Source organism: Alligator mississippiensis, chromosome 5 (genome assembly GCF_030867095.1).
Source record: "Alligator mississippiensis isolate rAllMis1 chromosome 5, rAllMis1, whole genome shotgun sequence".
NCBI lineage: Eukaryota > Metazoa > Chordata > Crocodylia > Alligatoridae > Alligator > Alligator mississippiensis.
This window is the reverse complement of record NC_081828.1, coordinates 48,680,412-48,702,171: the sequence shown is the minus strand read 5'-3', so window position 1 is coordinate 48,702,171 and position 21,760 is coordinate 48,680,412. Positions and strand designations below refer to the sequence as shown.

The 21,760-nt window shown below is 45.1% G+C and overlaps 1 protein-coding gene across 2 annotated transcripts in view; it reads right to left on the bottom strand.

Annotated features, from left to right (window-relative positions):
* Window positions 1–5,409: 5,409 nt before the first annotated feature.
* The window catches only part of TNN (tenascin N), a 49,253-nt gene continuing 32,902 nt past the window's right edge, over window positions 5,410–21,760 (bottom strand). For both annotated transcript variants that reach the window (XM_019500268.2, XM_006272945.4), the window contains exons 14-21: window positions 21,188–21,451; window positions 16,975–17,105; window positions 16,192–16,324; window positions 14,817–14,968; window positions 11,640–11,736; window positions 10,848–11,015; window positions 9,972–10,135; window positions 5,410–7,752 (exon numbers count right to left, since the gene is read on the bottom strand). In XM_019500268.2, coding sequence (XP_019355813.1) covers window positions 7,606–7,752; window positions 9,972–10,135; window positions 10,848–11,015; window positions 11,640–11,736; window positions 14,817–14,968; window positions 16,192–16,324; window positions 16,975–17,105; window positions 21,188–21,451 — 1,256 coding nt within the window. In that variant the 3' untranslated portion in view covers window positions 5,410–7,605. The remainder of the gene's footprint in view (window positions 7,753–9,971; window positions 10,136–10,847; window positions 11,016–11,639; window positions 11,737–14,816; window positions 14,969–16,191; window positions 16,325–16,974; window positions 17,106–21,187; window positions 21,452–21,760) is intronic.

Sequence of the window (21,760 nt, the reverse complement as noted above, 5' to 3'; positions counted from 1 at the left end):
ATGCACCCACTGAGGATAAATTTTGGACTTGGCCACCTACACGGCAGTCATGTGTCTAAATCCCATCTCTGCCTCTCTGGGGACCAGACCTAGGTGCAAATCTGTGGCAGTAAGCAGAAAAGGAAGCTTTCACACCTCTAGCCTGTCCTAACCTCACTCTAAACTAGTACAACCAGACCCTCCCTTTTGATGATGAGGCATTTAGCAGAATTTGCAGATTCATTGCAATATGACATGGTTGCACCATAAGTGCTTCTGCTATGGCCTCAAACTTATGACCTCTGAGCTGCCACCGTGGCCACACCACCCTAGCACCCTTCTGTGAAAAGAATTCACTAACTCCCTGAAAACAGCAAAACAGCTGCACTGTTGGAGCTGCACAGCGCACGGCATCAAAGATTCCTTTGTGAGAAGTGCTTAGCTCCAAAAGATCTTCTAGTGGGCTATAAACAGATGTCTTATTTGATTGATCCCAGCCAAAAACCTGGGACAAAAGAGAAGCAGCATAGTCCTTTACACACGTAGCCCTTCCAAGCTGTGTTGCTGACAAGCTTGTCCCTGGAAAAAATGACAATTAACTTGAATGAGCCACAATTAGTTTAGTATGCAGCACTGTCCCAGGGAAAAAAAGCATCAGCACATTTTATCTTGTTACTTCACAGGTACTTAAAATGTGACACTGGGTCTGTACTCTGTAGGATCCCAGGACAAAAGGCTTTCTAAGGGTAGAAATGGGACATCTGTTTACACCCACAAAAGTCAAATATTTAATGTCTGGATTCCCCGAGTCTGATATGGGCCCAGGTTGCCATCTTCTGGCTATTTTGAAACACTGCACTGTTCTAGTTCATACATTTTCCAGGTGATTAAGGCAAAACCCAAGTTGACTGCCCTTTCTGATGCAAGACTGGGGCTCAAAAGAATCAGCAAAATTACACTTCTCGCTCTTGAACTGCAGACACTATACCTGACTCTCTTTTTTTTCTCCCAAATTCAGGAACACCAAATAAGCATAAGCTCTTGGACGTGAAACACAGAGCCCACATCTCTCATTAAAAAGCTCCCTGAATTGACAGCCCTTCCTAAGATTTGAAGCAGAGCTGAGGGTTTTCATCCCTCAGCTTTGTGTGGTGGAGACCTCCTGGGAATAACTGAACTCCTGGTTTACACAAGACTTATGTGGGCTTTTAGAGCTGGTAGTGTATGGCACTATAGCCCCAATTGCAAATCAGAGTCCCACCCCCACCCCACCCCAGGCCCAATCACATTGACCCACCCACACTAGGACCTTTAACTGAATGAAGTATTGGAATTGCTCAGTATCTGGAGGTCATTGTGGAGGTTGTCACATCCTAATAGCAAAAAATCAGTCACTTTCCTATGACCTTCTCAGGCACCCATGCACTCAAGCATTCACTATCTTTTGGCATCTCTCATGCTGTAGTCAATAAAGCTAGCTGGGGCAGTATGCCATGGACTTGCACTTGTCGCTCAATAATTGGACTCGCATGGAGTAGCACCCTACTGCGTTTGTAGCTGCTGTCAACTGCTGAAGCAGCAGTAGAGTTGGCAACACGATAAAATATCAGTAATTGAAGAATGGGTGAACTGAGTGCCAAAATCAGCTTTAATGTGCAGCAAAAGAAGTTTTAGAATAAATATTAGGGAAAATTTCCTAGGCACCAAAGAATGCTTCATGAAGTTACCAGGGAAGTTATGAAGTCCCCTTCTATGGAAGGCTTTTAGGAACAGGCTAGACAAACGTGTTAGAGATGGCCTAGGTAGGCTTGGTACTGCCTCTGAATAGGGGGTATGAGCTAAATGACTCCAAACAGGGGAGTAACCAAGAGGGAATCAGAGGACTGCAGTTGCACCCCCTTTCAGCTGAGCAGTACATGCACTGTGAGCTCTCTGAGCTCACCAGATTGTTGGCAAGGGCTCCTGCCAGAGCCATTGCTTTTGCACAACCATCACTTGTCCCTTTTTCCCTGCTGCTAAATTCAGGGGACAGGTCAGGGAAGGGAGTGAACTGCACACCCCAAAGTGGGTGTGGCCATACATCTCTTGTCCCTCCTGGATCTGCCCACAACTCCTGAGGTCTCTCCCAACCCTACTTTCTACAATCCTCAGCTGACGTGAGTTAGCACCGATATCAAGGGAGCTACACTGATTGGCAGCAGCTGAGGAACTGAGCCAACTTCTTTAGGGCCATGTCACACATTAAGTACATTTAACACATACTAAGTGTAAAGCACGAGCAACCACACATTCAAGCAGTAAAACACATGCTAAGTGTGCTCATATCATAGCAAACACATTTTGTATGAGAAATATTTGCAGATCATATTAAATAACATATGTTCAGGTATCATTGGTCTGCTTCATGGAGATGGTACAAGCGATTTGCAGTCCTCACCCAGCCTAGACAACAGCCAGGGACCCCTCTGCTGTACCAAGCCTCCAGGTGGGATAAAGAAAGCCACACAGGAGGAAGCAACCTGAATCTTTTGCTTGTCAGATTCCTCCAGGATCAAGTAGAAAGCCGGATGCCCACAGCCCTGGAGGGTCACCAGGGCTGGGACAGATGATTAGTGACCTGTGCATGTTGGAGATTGTAGTAAACATTACCAGACAACTGCTCAGAACATATTCCAATTGTAATACTGCACAGATTTATTTCATATTAAGTGTCCCATGCAACAAGGCCCTTAGACTCTTCAGTATCCCTCTTGGCTTTCCTTCCATGAATGACATAGAGTGTGTCTGTAAAGACTATGGCCTTCTAAGTACAGGTGACATAAATTTTTGGGACAAATGCTTATCAACAGGAGGAACTCTCTCTATTCTGATGGGTACCAGTATTCCCAGACTAGTGCCAATTCCTCCTCCAGACTACTGACTCACCAAGAGAAACACCAAAATGCTCAGAGCCAAACAGGAGGGTGAGGGAGGTGTGACTGCCTGTTCAGAAGCCCTGAAGTAGCCAGCAGGAGGCACTACCATAAAACTAGGTCTTGCCTGAAGCCCTGCCATTGGGTGATATTTTTGGTTTACAGTGTTAGCAGGAGCTCAGGTCTCTTAGGGTGACCCTTGGAAGATCTTGGGCAAGGAATGGGGGAGGGGGGGGGTCACCCAGAGAGACTGGCACTGGTAGTGACCAGGAGGTGCTGCAGTGTAAACCTTGGCCTGGGGTTGAATGCAAAACTTTAAGTTATACAAATGGGCTGCTGGCAATCGCAGGAGGTGCTGGGATGGTAGCAGAAATAAACCCTACTGGGCCCTCCATTTTTACTCTAAGTTTATTTGACTCTTCTCACCTTAAGTGCTTGGAATATTCTCCCAATACACATGGGGCAGGAAGTCATCATCTGTGGTGGACATTCAGCTGAAAGGGGATCAGTGGGAACTTTAAGGTCCAGCTTGGCCTATGTGATGATCTCACGCTGCCAGTGACAAGTACACCCAGAAACTACAACAACTCTCCTGAGAGACCCCAGGGTAGCTATTCTCCACTCAACCTCCTCCTACTCCAAACAAAGACACTTCCTGTAGCTCACTTGAATGGGAGAAAGGATTTAAGATCTCTCCACTCGGTGCTTTGTTTTCAAGTTCCAGCCTAGTTCACCCCTACTAGCAAGGCCTGGGAAAGCTCATTTCACTGATACCCATAATAAGTGCCCTCTGCCAGATTCACCTTAAACTCTTAGTCTGGATTGAGTAGCATATATAGTTATTCCTGGCTCTCCCAGACCTGGTCATGAAAGCTACTGGCCATCACTCCAACCATCCTGAAAGAAACTTGCTATTTCCAAAGAAACAAATATTACCTATCTTGTACAAGACTTAGGCTGAAATACACAGAGAAGGGTTTTGAAAGCACTTAATAAAGGGCTTAGTTACACCTGTCAGCAAGACAAAGCAGCAAATCTAGATATGTCCAGCAAATAAAGTGATTGCTGAGAAACAAGTATGGTACTATTCTCATTTGCAGGAGTCGTCTCTCCAGGACTCAGCTGTTCCACCAAAACCAATACATACCAGTATACCCGGGTCTCTGGAGAGTTATCTAAAACTGCTTAGAAACAGAAGAAGTTGTCCTGTCCCCAACCCGGGGGGGTGAAAATGAATGTCTCCCAAAAACCCGCACCTGCTTTGGTGTAACAGGACAGAATAACTCCAAAGGGACTGGACATGTGAGAAGAGCAGCACACCTTTTTCGTGAAATCACTCTTTCCTATCCAAAGAGCATAATCAAGAGAGAGAGGCTCGTGGTATGGTCAGGATTACCTCTTTTGCTCCCCTGTATAACAGGCCATATAAATTTGCCCAGTGAGACCCACCTTAGGCTCATCACCTTTGGCCAAACTGAAACACCTGCTTCAGAAAGAAAAATAATCCTGACCTAACTAGGCCAAGCTCTGGAGCATTTACTACTTGTTGTGGGAAGCTGGTTCCTGTCATTCCAGCACAGCCCTTCTAGGAATCAATCTACAGACTACTTGTCTCTCCTGCTTTTCTTGGCTCTAAATACAAGCAGTAGAGATTGAAAGTACAGTGCACGAGGGCTGGTGTTGTGCAATTGCTATTTGTGTATTTCTGGTGCTTGTGCCCTGAAGAAACACAGCTGAGTTTTGAATGCATTGAGGACAGAGGTTCATGTTCAGGTCCTGACCCTTATCTGAGTTCCTGGGCTCAGGCCAAATTCCTACCAAAGGTCAATCTGAGGGGTTTTCAGTGTAAATGATCAGGGGGTTTTCAGTGTCTTTAATTAGCACCATATAGAAATACAGTAAGTACTCCCAAATGTCCCCAACCGCATTGTAAAAGCAGACTAAATCTAGATCAGTGATTCTCAACCAGGATATTGTGAGATCCTTTAAGGTTATGTGCCATGTTAGCAATGTTTAGTGTGCAAACACCTACACATGAGTGAAATATTTCAGATAGGAGTCACTGTCAATAAGATTCTGACTTATTTTGGTCTTTCTAAGAGCTCAACAAAATAATTGCTCACTTATTTTTCTGTAGTCTAAAAAGTCTGAACTAAGCGCTGGCATTTTCTGAAGGTCCCTTAAATCTAATGAAGGGTATCTTGAGTCTGAAGAGATTGGGAACCACTCCCCTGGATTCTCAGTTTTCCATTGACCAAGACCTTCGTGCTTGATCCTCATTTACACTAGGATCCCTTTATATTGTTCTGCCAATGCAAAGGAACCTTAACATGTTTTGACATTCCTTATACTGCTTAACCAGAGTAAATGAAATCAACCCCCTTATGTCATCAATTATACCAGTGGTGAGTGAGTAAGAAATGCTTCCATTCTGATACGATATTTTGTTCTCAGAGGGCTCTATGTATAATGTTAAGGCTCCCTGTATATATCTATGAGTGAATGATTACCCTAGACATTTTTATATGTATTTTTTTTAATTCCATACAACATTCAGATTAGAATAAAGCAACAAGATGCAGGAGGACTATGTTCCAACTTGCAGAATCATCAAATTTGACTGGTTTTCATCAGTGTGGTGAACTCTTACTTTCCCAGGTTTGCCATATCTTGTGCTTCAGAATCTAAGTTTTTCTTCACAGGAAATAATTTAATTTTGCCCTTATGATTGTGAAGAAAAAAGTTTTGTAATAGAAACTGGTTGTAAACCTGGGCAGCAGTACCTACAGAGAAAAGTTTGAGAACAGCAAAGACTACTTTTATTGATCCTGATGCATTAAATTCAGCATTGTTAATGATTTCAATGCTAGGGAAAAGCATACAAGAAAGAAGGACAGCCACCATTCTTCGTAGTCATGGCTGGGACAGCAGAAAAGGAGCTTGGACAGCAGGCAGAGCTTAGGAGAGTACTGACATTACACCCCCTTCCCTATTCTGACCCCTGCCTAATAATTTGAACCCTACTGTACTCTACACTCCCCTAGACAGCTATTTTGGTTGAAAGATGTTGGCATTCCAAAAAAGTTTTAATTCAGTTACATAGAAGAATTTTAAACAGATAGGAACAGAACAGTGGAGTTGGAGGACCCAAATACAGGAGTTTAGCCTGAGTTAATGAACCAGACCAGCAATGTAACAGTTCACGTAGCCCAGCTCTTAGGCATCCAAGTCCCTTCAGTTAAGAGGTTAGGCTATATGAAATGTTAAGCTCCTGGTAAGGTTTATTACCCAGGTTGAAGTCTCTTGTCCTGGGTTTTGCAGCTCCAACATCCTGTTTCTACCTGCCTGGGTGAAGGACAGAGAGGGGGATGAATTAAGAGCCTTTTCCATCCTCTTCCTTTCTCTGTGATCAGTGGCACTATTTTAAGAATTAGTTCTTATTATTAAAATAATATTTAGTATTTAATGCTCATAGAGTGCTTGGAAGAACATTGACCAATTAACACAAAACACAATGTGGGAGGTAGACTGGTGAATTATTACCCCCATTTTAAATATAGGAAAAGCAAGGTAGAAGGGTTATGACATTTTTAAAAGCCACATAGTGAATCCTTTACAGGGGCATTCAGCAGTGGATTCCAGCTGGAAGAATATGACAAATCTCCTATTTGCATATATTCCTGAATCAATTCCTTGTTTTCCTTTTTGCCAACCAGAGCTGGAGATATTCCCCCATCAAAGCAGAACATGTCAGCAATGGATCATTACTCAGGAAAGCTGGCTTTGTACAACGCCAAGAAGTTGGCTCTAAAATAGCCAAACTATGTTACAGAGCAGTTCAAGGGCCAGCTAAAGTAAGCCCAAATTTAGGCCTCCCTTCCATAACAGAGGATTAATCAGTGACACTGATTACCGATAGGAAAATGTAGGCTTTATAAAAAAGAAGCATATACAAAAACCTAAACTAAGGGAAATGTTCCCAAGTGGTTTTTAAAATCCCAGTGGAAGTAGCAAACCTTCCTTTGCAGTGTCTGCAACCCAAACACTGCAGCATTTTGCTAGTGCACAAGGACATGAAAGAGAAGGTGATTAAAGACTGATTATGAAGAGAAATGAAACTCACTATTCTCTTTTCATCATCCAAGACAGAAAACAGGGAAAGAAAAACAAGCAGGAAGAGTAGATGCAAGAACATAACAGCCTTGATAATATTGTGTTTAACAATCCAACCAAGACCAGAATAGTTGTTTTTCAATATGGTATTTTTACCCTGACAGGACCCTCTTGAGGCCTGAAGCTTTAGAACAGCAGATGGTGGCAGTATCAAGCAGAGGAGAGCCTTTGTTAAGATGGGGGTTTAAGAAGCAGCATCATGCATTAAAGCTTGCTTGTAAGGTTCACAAAGATCAGTAAGGAGAGATCAACTGTGTACATTGGACTAGTCAGGTCATTGTTGAGTTCAGTGAATAAAGAGAGTTGTAAGTCCTTAACATTCCCCATCTGTCCCTAACCACGTTCTTACTGATCACCTGTCAGGAGTCCCCAGCAGCTTAAAAGCAGGCCAGGTTGCAAACCCAGAGAACTCCGAGTGGGGACTGAAGCAGGTTGGTCAGTGATTATAAGTGAGCTGGAACAAGCTGCCTGAGGCCTGACGCTGTTACAAAATAAAGAAATTTCATCATCGGGCATTGCTGTGAATTGACAGGAGGCTATTTTAAACCCTGGTCTTCTTCCTCTTCCCTGCCAGAGACCTCTTTTTCCTCCCCAGGATGGGCTCATTGCTGGATGATTGAGGACGGATCTTCATCTCAGTGAAAGGAATGGAGAACTCGTGGCCTTTCCATGGCTCCCAGTTCACCCCCTGAAAAGAGAACAAGAAATTGCCCTTGTTAAAGTATGCATATATCAGGGGGCTTAGGAGAGAACTAGGATACTACCAGTAACCCATAGCCCTTATATTTACTGGAAGAATTACTATTGGCTTTCTATCAGAATAAAAAGGAAGGGGAAATCTTACCAAGTCTCTAGACATTTCTAACGTAAGTTAGGTAGGCAGTAAATCAAAAATCTTCCTGTGAGCAATGACCATGCAGTAGCTCACAAAAAAAAGATGTACTTTGTAGCATGACCTGAACACTAGCAGACCTGGGCTGTTTTGCTATTGGGTGAGGAAATCATTTTCCCAGGCTTAGGCTCCTGTTCATGAAGAATGTTCAACCAGCAGCTCTGTCTCTCTAAAACAGGGTGTGGGGAATTCTGCTCCAGCTTCTCTGCCCATCATAACAGTGTGGCACAAGGGGAGAAGCAAATTACAAGGTCCCAAGCATTTACAGCTTTGTAAGTCAACAGCCACTTCTAAAATTCAACCCAGCAGCCAAGAATCAATCAGTGTAGAATATGGGGCAGTAGTGCCATGTGCTGCCACCTCTGTACAAGTAAGTCTTTGTACTATGCATCATGTAATCAACAAAAATAGGACTGGAAGTGGCCTTGAAAGGTCACACAATCCATATTTCTGGGTATTGATAGACATGCATGTCCCTGCTCTAATTCCTGGCACTTCACATAAAGTGCCATGAGTTAAAGTAACACCCCCTCCCCACATCCCCACACAACAAATGGTTGCCTGTTGAGTCCAAGTGGAGGAGACGGGGGACGGGGGTGGGGAGCGAAAATGAGCTCCACTTTGGAGCTGATCTAGCAGTGGACCCTACCTGCAGCCTCTCTTCCCTTGCCCTGACCCCCACTCCCAGCTCTGGTGCTGTCTGTAGGAAGGGAGGGGGGAAACGGGAGGGGGAGGGAGCTGTGGGCTGGGGTTTACCAGACCTGAGCTGGAGAGGGAAAAGGCTGGGGTGGAGGGAGGCCATGAGGCAGGGGGTGTTCCAATTCACCCACCCCCTCCAGCTTAGGTCAGGCAAACCCCAGGATGAAGCTCCCTCCCAATCCCTTCTTCCCACTCCCCTCCCTTCCTGCAGACAGCACTAGGGCCAGGGCTGGGCTGCATCAGCCCTGCCCTGATCGTGCTGACAAACTGACCCTAGGGAATACAAGTTCCCTAAGGCACTCCACAGTGAAGCACCTTCGACTGATCCCTCATTAAATGATATTTAATTTGTCATATGATCAGCCACTTTTAAAGCGCTCTGCGGCCATGCACGTGTCACATGTGTAGAGGCCAATAACACAACATATGTCACTTCTGTCAGCACCCTCTGTGCCAAGACAGGATCATCTATCCCACTTTTCATCTGTGGATTCAAATTGTTTTGCAAAAGCTGGCAGGCATCAGGTGGCAAAACATAGGCACGGAGAGATTAAGGGTGCCTATACATGAGTAGGGCAGTTGTTCCAACATACTATAATTCCAGCACATCAGGGCAGACTCAATTAATCGAGTCTGTGGGAGCATAGTCAAACAAGCTTTAGATAAAGTGCTCCTGCCACCATTTTGAAGTGCAGGGATACTGATACATGAAACGCTCCAGGCGCTTTAATTAGAGCGGCTCTCAGGGCCGTTCTAATTAAAGCACCCCCACCCACCCCCACTCCCGCACATGTATAAAACACTAAGAGACTTCCCCAGCAAAGTGCATTAGCCTTTATCTCTAATGACAAGGGTTCAAATCCTGATTTAGATCATGAAAGAGAGATTCTACTTTCTATGTCATCCTTCCTCTGTGGATAAATACAGAACTCCAGCCTCTCTGGCTGTCGATCTGGTACCTTCCAGCAGCACTAAATTGACTATTCAATTCTCTGATCAGCAGACCAATACCAGGGCACAAACAACTGTTTTCCATTGGATGAAATCAGAACAGCTCAGTTGCACATCACAGGCCCAACGCTGATTACAGCGCCTTTATTTCAACCAAGAGGAGTCTGGGTGTGCAGAACAGGAGATTGTAAATAGGATCCTACAGTCATTCTCAGGTTCCAGTTGGCCAGAGTGGGTGCCATAATAAACAATTATGAAATTACTTGGTTGCTGTGGCTTGTGCATAACATTAGAGTTCGCCATGCCCAATGGAGTCCCTAAAGCTGTAGGAAGACACACACATACATCAGAGCCTTGGCACTCACCTCACTGTGCTTGGTTTCCCCGTATTTGCCATTGAGATTAGCCAAGTGGCAATTCTTGTACCACCAGGCACCACGATGCGCAAGAGCACAGTTGCTCAGAGCCACATCATTGTCTCTGTCCCACGTTGTGAATTTCCAGCCATTGTGGTAAGTCAGCGCATCCCCTCAAAATCAAGAGGAGACATTAAGCACAGCAACTTGGGGGTAGTATTATTGCACTTTTGGAGGGATGGGATGCTTAGAGCAAGCAGTTCCCAGAGTACAGTTCCAGGATACTGCATATCCAAAGATAGGTTTTGGGGAAAGAAGAGCGGTACAAGGAAAATGGGGCAGACAACATGGCTTAAGAATCAAGGGTATTTAAATCACTATAGGAGTGAATTGCCTGGAGTACAGATGGCAAAGTTCTTTATGTTATCATGCTGGGTATTAGGCCTGAGTGTACTGTCAAGGAATCTAAATTTCAATTCAGTTTAGGTCAACTTTTCACAGACTCTTCCTTCCTCCACTTTCGAATGTTGTTTGCTTTAGTTGGGAATGCCCAGCTGCCATTACAGTGTCTTCATAGGATAATCAGCTGGACCTGCCCTCCAGGAGAGTCTGAGGACAGTCTCATGGGCTTCTCTCTCACCCCTGCCTACTTTACCTCCTGATCCAGTGGAAAGCAAACTAATTTTTATGCTCTTATTTTTCAAGAGAGAGCCTCTGAACTCACTGTCCTCAGTCCCAGAAATACCAATAAATACACTAATACCTCTGAAGAAACCTGGCTTTAATGCATCCCAGTCTAATCAACCACTCATACCACTGGTGACACAAGCATCCCCAGTTATAAAGTTTATTTCTACTAAGCGAGAGAGGATCAGCATTTCTTACCAGCAGTGCCTCTGTAATTCCCTACAGACAGCTTGTATCTATCCCTGCTTGAGGCAACTTGGAAGAAATCATAGACAGCATAGGCAGACTCATTGGAAGTCCGCAAATCCACCCGGATCTCATATCGGATGGGTGTGGCACTGGTGAGACTGTGCAGCTTATCAAGACCTAAAAGAAGCAGCCAAGGTTATTACTCCAAAGAAGGTAAACAACGGTTAAAAATACATTCACTTTGTGTTCCAGTATTTCTTTTTGCCCCATTTGATGTTAAATCAGTGGCTTGATCCTTCACAGCCATCTTCTCCCCCTCCTTGATCCTGAAATGGCATCATACTGAATCAAACAAACAAGTCAGACTGAGGGAACATTTTCTGTCTCTAAAAAAAGATCTAGAATCCCTACCACTGTAGTACCAAGGTCCTGGAGTCTCCCATCCAAGCACAGCCAGGTGGTATGCCAGGAACAAGACACAAAAAATGATGGGCTGAGTGCATTATGTTTTTCATAAATATCCTATTCTTCACATTTGTCTAAATGACAGCTCCTCCATTAAATCAAGGTGCCACAGCCTTGTAACTCCTCTCTTGGCTCAAGCTCATGAAAACCCTAAACTGAGTTTTTGCCGGAGATTTGGAAAAGTTCCATCCAAAGCAAAGGCACTGACAGCTCCAGTGGCATTCCCAACCTGATTCTTCAGACCTCTAAGGTCTGGACACATCTAAATGCTGGAGCACTTCTACAATGCCAGTCTCTGGCTGTTTATCCTTCAACAGTCAGCCGCAGATACTGTACCAAGCCAAAATTCCCCCATAGGATCTCCAAAGCCTTCTACGTAATTCCTCCAACGCTTGTAGAAATCCAGCTCCCCTGTATTCCGCCTCTGAAATACCTACAAAAAAAGTATTGCTGAGTAAGCAATGTGGGATAGCTAGGGGGTAGAAAGACTTGATTTGTTCTGCCTGTGGGATACCCCCAGCAGGTTGTTTTTATCTTCCCATTATCCATGTTTCAGATGTATTCTACAAAGCCCAGGTGTTAACGAATAATCAGAATTCGACCTCACAGTAAGTTGTGATTTGGTTGCTGATGCATGTGGGTTTGTTTCTGTTCCCTGATTGGATAAGCACAGAAGCATATCTACTGTGAATACCCATGCATATAAATTTAAAATTAGCTTTCCACAAATGCCTTTCCTGGTACACCATGAATCACATTAACATGAGTATATTATGAGCACAAATTTGATAGATGGGTATAAATAACTAAATTAAATAGGGAGTATATATACAATGGGACCAGAATTTGTTTTAATATAGGAATGAATCTGCATGAAAAACTGTTTTCATCTATGGATAGAAATAAAAACAAAAAAGGGCATCTTCCTTTGGTAGAGAAGGGAGACATCTCAAAAAAAATCTTCAGGAGTGTTACAATTCCCACCTCTGTGTACAACATCCTCAGGCCATAGCTCCTTTGGTGTGAGCACAGTCCATTATGAAATGGATTTAAGAGTCTTTGTTCACTTCACACAAGCCTCTGTGACATTGTCAAGTGGTAATTATATGAATTAGTTGCCAATATAGGCCTGAATAGAATGAGAGCCCAAGCACTGAATGACTTTATACCTGTCATACCTTTAAGATGTCTTGTCCCCGACACCACCAGAATTGGGAATAATATTGGGTACAGAGAAAAGTGACAATTTTCACCTGATCTAGCCACAGAAACCAGTCTACAGACATTAGAGGTGCACCGATACATCAGTCCAATATCAGATTGGCACCAATAAAAATAAAATTGATTGTATCAGAAATTGGCTTAATATGGTCGATAATTTGGCCAATAAATGCTCGTGTATGTATGCAGCCACAGCGCAGCACTTAGGCAGCAAGGAGCACAGCCTGGCAGCATGGAGAGCTGCGTGCATCTTGTGAGTCTGTTGTGGTGGAAGGGGAGGGGGGAGGGAAAGGGCATGGTGGGGGGGGCAGATCAAGGCCCCCGCAGTGAGGGAGGGAGTGGGGCAGGGGCTGGGGCAGGTGCTGCTCAGCCAGGGCAGGGAGGAGTGTGGGATGGAGCTGTGGCTCTTTCGGAGTGGTGCGGAGTGGGGGAGCGGCGCCTGCTGCTGTGCACCCCAGGAGAGCATGGGAAGGGGAGCGTGCGCCCCCGGGTCTGCATGGGGAGGGCTGGGGGTGGGGCTGCAGCTGTGGGCTGGGGCCAGAGTTGTGCCAGGCTCTTCCTGGAGCATAGGGGCTACACTCAGGGCTGCAGGGCTGTGCTCAGGGCTGTGCTTCCAGCACATGGGGGCTGCGCTCAAGTCTTGGGGCGGGTGATGGCGGCACTGGGAGGGGGCTATGGGGGGACTACAGTAAAATTTGGGGTGCTTCAGGCCTCCCCCATAACCCACTTCCCAGCACCACCACCACCTTCCCCAAGCACAGCCCCAGCCCCACCACCCCACACACACACCTGGAAGAGCCAGCGCAGCTCGGGCCCTGGCCCCAGCCCACACCTGCAGCCTGCCCTGCCCTCCCAGCACAGATCTGGGGCCACACACCCCCCATGCCCTCCTGGGGTGCATGCAGCAGCAGGAGCCACCCCCCACCCCGTGCCCCCTGGACAAGCTGCAATTCCGTCCCACATCTTGTTCCACCCCAGCTGGGCAGCACCTGCCCTGCCCTGCCCCTCCCCTCCATCCATCACAACAGACTTACAAGGTGCATGCAGCTGTATCAGAAATCAGATTGGTATCAGCTGATATGCTTTCTTAAAAATTGGCTATCAGTATCGACGCCCAAAATCTCTATCAGTGCACCCATAGGCAATGCATAGAAGGAGCATGGGGGGCATATGCCCCCCTGAGACTGGCTGCCGCCGAAGCCACTGCTATCTTCTGCTGGAGGTAGCCACTTGCCACCCATTCCTCCCTGCCACTACGGCTGGCGGCATCTGTAGGTAGTCCCAGCTCACCGCTTGCCAACATACCCCCCTGCCACCAACACTACCACCAGCATTTGTGGGTGGTACCCATTCGCCACTCGTCATCCCCCTCCCCCCCCGTCATCACCGCCACCAGCATCTGCGGGTGGTCCCTGCTGCCACCTCCAATGATGACCCCCCAGTCTCGGGAGGCACCAGTCGTTCATGGGTGTACCCCTAATAGCCATAACCAAACACAGCTGCAGACTACTTAAAAAATGGCCGATTGGGCAAAAATCTGAACCCTCAGTGTATGAGGGGTCAGATGCAGATGTTTCAAAACATAGCATCTTCTATAACTTCCATCTGCACTGCCTTCCAGCCTTGAGCTATTTTCAGAATGAAAGTGGGGAAAGGGATCAGACGGAGTTTAGTCTGGAGTTTTTTCAGCCCCTGCTGGAGGGTGGGCCAGGTGTATTGGAGCCCCCCCCACCACACTCCAATTCACCCACCTCACCCTCCAGTGCTGGCTGGGGAAAAGGAAGAAGGAGCTCCCTCTCCTCCCTTCCCCCCTCCCATTCTAAAACAAGGACAGGCCGGGAGAAAGGAGGGGCCATTACTAAGGGAAACTGGCTGCATGCTCCCAGCCAGCAGCTAGATTCCCCTACCCACCTGGAATCAACAGTGAACTTCTTGGTTTGAGGGTGGTTATAACTCAGAATACTTCTTGCAAAGCATTCTCAGTTACACTGGGAACCTGCACTTCTGTCTGTACCCACTAGATATTCACATTGGCAATCTAAGCAGGAAGGCCATGGTGTGAAACAGCTTATAAATCAGCTTTCCTCCTTGCTTCTGATAGGTGGTACTTCCAAGGCAGGAATAGAGGTATAAAGGAAAAGCAGGGCAAGAGGGGTTATTTTCAGTGCCACTACCCAGGCCATATTTGTGCTGCAGATAAACAGATGGACTTCAGATCCCCCAGGATGCCAGTCCAAGAGTGTCAACCAGCACTGGACTTATATAAGTAAACAGATCCAGAGCATCACTCACAATCCATCCACCTCCATCTGTGGTCATGTCGCAGTACACCTCCATGGGCCTGCTAGCATCACTATTCAGGTAGATGGTATACATGCCACTGGTAGCATTCCCATTTTGCTGCATCTGGCTGCAATCTGCAGGGTAGGGGTAGAGGAAGCCAACTGTGGAAACAAGGTAGGGGAAAACTGACATCAGCATATCTGATATGGATGGGAAGGAAGCATTCCCAAGCAAGCCTCCTAGAAAGTATGTGGTCTGAACAGAGGCACAGGACCAATGACAGTCATTAGGCTCACAGGACCATATATAACCCCCACGTCACATGTGTAACCACAGGCATCTGTCTGCTCTTGCATTATTGCTTGATGCCATGGATGCTGCCATATTGTGGCAAGGACTGTCTTCTTCCACTGACGGCTTGTCTACATTACAGAAGAGTTACCACAATAACTACCGCAACGTAGGCATAGCAGCAAAGCCCCCTAGTGAAGACAGTGTATGCCAACAATGCAGGGTTTTCTTCCACCATAAGTTCACCCCTTCCAAATTACCTTAGCTAAGCCAACAGAAGCTCTCTTCTGTTGGCAAAGCTTCATGACAAAGGGGGGCATTACTCGTATAGCTATGTCAGTTAAAAGTATAATCTTTTCACCCTCTAGCCGACAAAGGTAAGCCAGCAAAAATTTCAAGCATGGACCAGCCCTTATAAAGCTGTATAACAGCTTTACCTGATGCCTACCCACTCATGAATGGTGCCATGAAAGGCTGCAGGAGGCAACCTTGTCTTTGAGGAGTTCTCGAGCTATGTGGGAGACATCTCTGGACACTGGAACTTTGCATGCATGTAAAGGTAGGAGTAATAGCCATAGGTGGAGAGGGCACTTGCAGTCCCCTTCTCCACCTTTTACCACCTGTCTATGATGGACAACATTTTTGTGGGTTTGTCTGACCAGATACCACACTGTCATCACCTGTACATCTCCTGGACTGTGTAAGTAATTAGGCATCTGACTTTATCCTAACACTAATGACGAGGCAAACTCATGGGATTTCCTTCCTCATGCAGGGGTTGGACAAGATGGCCTCTCAAAGTCCCTTCCAGCCCTCCGACATACAGCTGGTTCCAGGAATGCAAGATCAAGCCGGCATATGGCCACAGCTGGTACACAGCTGGCACTGGCCAGATCAGGTGTGCAGGATCACACCCATGGATCAACCCCACACACCAACCCCGTGCAGGATCTTGGGGGCCAGAAGGTCGGGTATCACTGCTCTAGGCCTATATAGAATGAAAACAGCACCACTTAGCCTTACTTGTAAAATGTCACAAATGAAAAAAGTGCCATGCAGCAATATTACTGAAATAACCAGTGCCAAGCCTTACTTGTTGAGAAGGAACTGCTTGCTTTCCTGCTCCGGCGGTCTCCCTTGAAAGCCAGCACATAAACTGTGTATCTCACCCCTTTTCCCAGTCCTTCCAACATGAACCTTTGGTCGTCAGGACCCAACTGCACTTCCTGCCAAACAAAGAACAGACAGGACAGCTCCACATGCTGCTTTAGCTCTCTCAGGCCATGTTGCTTCCCTGTTCCCTAGGCACTTTTAACTTCTCTTTTAGAAGTAAGCCTGATACAGGCAAAAAAAATACTGGTCAGAGGTAGGACATTATCACAGGGCTGTCTGCATATCTGCAGGCAGGCCAGCAGTTCCCTCACCCTGGAAGAAGAATTTGAAGAAATGCTGAGCTTGCCCATTATACACCTTAGTACTACTCTAGGGACAGCAGGGAATAGGCTTCATGCACTTACCTGAATGAGATACCCCATGATCAAACTGCCCTTGGCCACATAGAACGATATAAGAAATGAAAGCCTGAAAGCACACCACTGTCCCCAATTTGAATGGGAATGTTCCAGCTGTATAAAAGATGCGTCTCCCCACACTTTACCCCCCAAGGGCAATTGCAATGGTATATGCCATTCAGTGAGACACCAGAAGGAGTAGTTAAGATGGAATATCCAATTCCTAATGACCCCTCTCCCCCAGTTAAATTCTAAGGTAGTGCACATGATTTCACTAATGGGAACTGACCGACTAAGCCCACTTGCCAATTTGTGCTTTGAATTGGGGAAGTTTGTAACATGCAGGATTAAAAAGTTCCCATAACCTTGCTGGTGCCGTCTACACCCTGATAGGTCAGAGTGTAGCCATCGATTTGTGCAGTTGGTGGTGTCCAGTTCACTATGCTGGTAGACTGTGTAACATCTGACACACGGAGGTTCTTTGGAGGGTCAATTTCTATATGCAAACAAAAAAAGAATAAAAAACATGCCTTTATTATGCAAGTACCTTCAAGGAGAAGCAGTGCATAGAGTGAACTTTCAGCACAGACCCTAGGGGTAAGGAAACTCTTAACTCCGGGTATTGTTAACACGGTGCAAGCAACCTATGGAAAGTAGATCCAGGGTTAACAGAGAAGACTGTGTGAAGTACAGTAAAAGAGTGAAGGGGGTTCAGAACTGGGATATTAAAGTCTGATACAGATCAGGTTTTAGATGTACTGGCAGCAGAGTTGCAACTGGAAAAGCACAAAGTATTGCCCCTCAAAGAAATAATAAATTAGCTCAGCAATAAACAGTGCCTTAGAGTGAGCATAGAGCACTAAGTTGCACTGGCGGAGCTCCCAGGACTAGAATGTTAGTGTCCTGGTGGCCTGAATCTGGATGTCACAACAAAACTGTGTTTGAGAGGTGTACAATGCGTTTGCCTTCCCCCTGTGCCCACATCAAGCTGATCTTCAGTGGTTATGGAAGTGTGGACTGGCAGCCCTACCTGAAGTTCTTCAGTATAAACCCTTCCCTCCTCCCTTTTGAAGAACAAGCCACACTGAAAACAAGCGTGTACTTCTGCCTGCTAAAGATAGAGGTGTCAAGAGAACTAGATGGAAGGATACAAATTAAGCTGGTTCGTCTCTTTCTTCAGAAGTAAACACTACAAAGCACTTGGGGTTCTGTTCTCCATCCATGAAACATAGCAGGTTTTACATTTACCCACAGAACTCTCTACCAACAAATCTCTAGGTATGAGAGCATGCATGGGCAGATCTAGGATTTTGAAAAGGAGCATGCACATGGTAAGGTGCATCATCACACATTTTTCTCCAGGTAAAGAGAAACTAGAGGCTTTACTAATATGCTAGGGCCTAGAGCTGTATTATTCATCTTAAGATTGATGCAAAAACAAAAATAACTTTATTGGAAAGAGTTAAAAACAGTCTGTTGGACTATGACATAGGAGCTACATTACCAGAAGCAGCAAAATTGCAGAATAAAAACTATCTTAGTGGAACACCTCAAGACCATTAAAAAGGAGAAAGGATCATTAACACCTGTGGGATGAAGAGTTTAGAAGAAATCAGGTAGACTTTAATAAGCCATGAAGTCAACTGACTCCCTCACTGTTGCCTGAATGGAAGTCCTGCTGCCACTGCCAGGTAGTTGGTTTTAAACTTTGGGTGGAGCAGAAATCAAAGGGGAGTGCGAGTGCACCAGTCCTCCTGGATCTGCCCCTGGGAGCATGGGTCCCTTCAAAGGCATTAAAATAAACATTTTGCTATGCACTTGTTCACCTTAGCAACATACAAGTGCAAACTAATCCACATCTCTGTTGTTCTGGTCTTTTTGGTAGGGTGGGTGTGACTGAAACCAAGTGAGAAGATTGTCTCTTGCAGGGACAACACAGGCCCAGCTACACATACAGATTTGCTGTAGCTTTGTTTTCTAAACATGATATATGAAATTAAACATGAAGACCAGGGCAGCTTTATTTTTAACCAATAGCACTTCAGGGCAATCATGAATCATAGAAAGTTACGGTTGGAAGAGACCTTAGCAGGTCATCTAGTCAAAGCAGGAACATCCCCAACTGGATCATCCCAACCAACTAGCCAGGTTTTGAAAACCTCCAAGGATAGAGTTTCCACAACCTCTCTGGGTAACCCGTTCCAGTGTTTTATTACCCCCGCAGTGAGAAAATTCTTCCTAATATCCAACCTAAACTTCCCTTATCTAACCTAAACTTCCCTTGTTGCAACTTGAGACTTGCTTCTTGTTCTGTCATCTGCCACCACTGAGAATAGTCCAGCTCCATCCTCTTTTGAACCCCCCCCCCCCCCTTAGGGTAGTTGAAGGCTGCTATTAAATCCCCTCTCAGTCTCCTCTTTCTAGACTAAATACAACCAGTTCCCTCAGTCTTTCCTCATAAGTCATGTCCCTTAGGCACCAGAAGTATTGTCTGGCATTATTCTCTACTGGGCATACAGATGTGGTATCATTAGAGCACAACAATTTATGAGGTTTGCTCCCTGGAAAGATGCTTTCCTAGTTTCTGACCAGAACAGAACAGAAGTGAAAGCAGTCCCTGCAGATTCTATCTGCAGGTGCTTTGGAAACATGTAGTTAATCCCACAAAGATCTCCACCCAAGTTGTCTCACTTCCTCTATTCTTTCTTATTTCAACCTGAGGTATTTCACAGGAAAGGCTGATATTTATGGAAGAGTGTTATCTAGCAACACAGGCAACTATATGCACTTACGACACAGCACCTCCTAATTTCAGTTCCCTGTTCTTCCAGAGCAGTTTCAATTCCCTGCTCTGTCGGAGTTCCTGTGTGAGGTTTGTTACATCACCTAGCCCCTCTGTGCCTTGGTTCCCCCCAAAATCAAACAGGTGTTCTGAGTACAAGCACAATAGAGACTGAGGTCCTCAGAGACTATTATAATAGGGTGCCATGTAAGGAGGTAGGTAAAATTAGAACAACAGTAGTAGCCTGCACCCAGAGTTAAGAGCCAGTAGCACCTGAATTCTTTGTGTGTAAAGTTTTTCTTTTATAAAATAGATAAGTAAATCTACATAGGTTAAGACACCTTTAAAAGGAGAAAGAGACAGGAGCAGGGACATTAGATTATACCTAGAAAGCCATTATTAACTATAAGACACCAGATATTCATTTTAATTAAAATATCTAACCTTGGAAATTCAGTGAATAAGGAGAGGCCCATCCCATTATATATAAAAGCAGAAATCCTGCCAGATTAGAACAGTGGAAGTTTATTCCACCTCCCCATCTTGGGCAGCAGAGGGAGATCAAAATATTGGATTCAGAGGACAGAGAGTAAAATTAGCAGTGTTGTACTCCCATGATGCTACAGCTAGCATCTGTAGCGCTGTTCCCTTGGAATGCACAGCAAAATGTCCATTATCTTAGGAGACTCTTACAACTTGGATGCCAACAGAATTGCCTCTGATCTAAACACTTCCATTATGGGATCTCTACTACATGTTTCACTTCCTTTTCAATGATAGGAAAGGATAAGGAAAATCAGAGGGTATAAGTTGACTTGAATAAGATTTTCACAGTATTAATAGAGTCAGTTGAAAAATGTCTTGCTATTTCCTTAACATTGAAATGTTTCTCAGGAAGTGTGAATTTTGATATAAAGTTTAATCTAGAAAAAAAAATTAAATATTTCAATTTTCACCTTGAAATGACTGCACTTGGGAAAGCTTGTGGTTTTAAATCTAACTTGGAACAAAATGTTCAGATCCCAAAACAGACATGAATTTCCTTTCAAAGGATATTTCAGGGATTCTCATTATAATTTGAGGAGGGGGAGGGGAATCAAAATTTGAAATGCTGGAATTCCCTGCATAAAAATTTTGTATTCTTATTATAGCTAAGTGTCACCTGAGACCCTCTGTCTCAGAGCTTAGCTCATCTAACTTTGCTTTTGATAGTTCCAGGAGTGCTGGAGAGCATTTTGACTCCAAAGCATATGTCTCAGCTCAGGGCTGCTTTGCTTTCCAACTACACTCATTTGTATTAGGACTCAGGGGTCATACAAGATGGGATCACTAAAGTGCAGCATGTTCTCCAGCATCCCAATGTGTCTTTAGGCTGGATGCCTGAGTAAGGCAGCTGAAGTTTGGTTTCCACTTCTCTAGAAGCATGAAGTTCCCTTATGTTGGATGATTACTTCCTCTGATGAAATAAAAGGGGCCTAAGCTCCTGGTAGTGCTGTACCTTGTATGTTCATTTACACCACTGCAAAGGTGTTAAATTCTACTGGGTCAGAAAAGCAACAGAGTAATCTACAGGCCCATTAGAGAGCTAATTCATTATCACTTAGATCTGTTCCATCTTCCATACTTAGCAGTCCATAATAACCCAGTAATTATGGCCACTAGACTTCCATTTGCCATATATTAATTGGCAAATTTACTGCCACATGGGAATACAAAAATAAATAAATAATATTGAAATATGAAATAATGAAAGAATAAAAGTATTTCCATCTTGCTTCCCTCCTGCCCCAGGATACCTGTCAATGCTTTAGTGTTTGCCTTCTTGCTTTGCTGGGCTCCCTTCTCAGCCCAGATGTAGATGATGTACTCCATGCCTGGCGTCAGTCCGGTCAGAGTGGTGACGCTCTTGTCCTTCCCCACTGCCATCTCCTTCGCATCCCCATCAGGTAAGGTGTACCTCACTATGTACCTGTCTATGGGAGCCTGGACTCCCTGCCAAGAGATGGTGGCTGTGTCCTCTGTCACTCGGTCAGTCACCAGATTAATTGGGCTGTCAATTTCTATGAAGAAAAGTGCAGATTACTGGAATATTATGAACATACTCAGAAGCATCTTGTTGAAGCTTTGGTTACTACCATTTATTTTTATACTCTGAAGAGATGAGGAACCATATAATGATTAACCTACTTTTATGTTCTAGTATTCATGTCTCAGTGTCTAAATACTCATCTAGCTACTGATCTAGCTTTCAAGATGTGAATAACTGGCTGAATGAAGGTCATGGCTGAGGAGCACTGACAGAACTGACTTGGCCATAGCAGAGTAAGAAATGTTGCAGGTTGAACGGAAAGGCTGAATTCTCTAGAAGG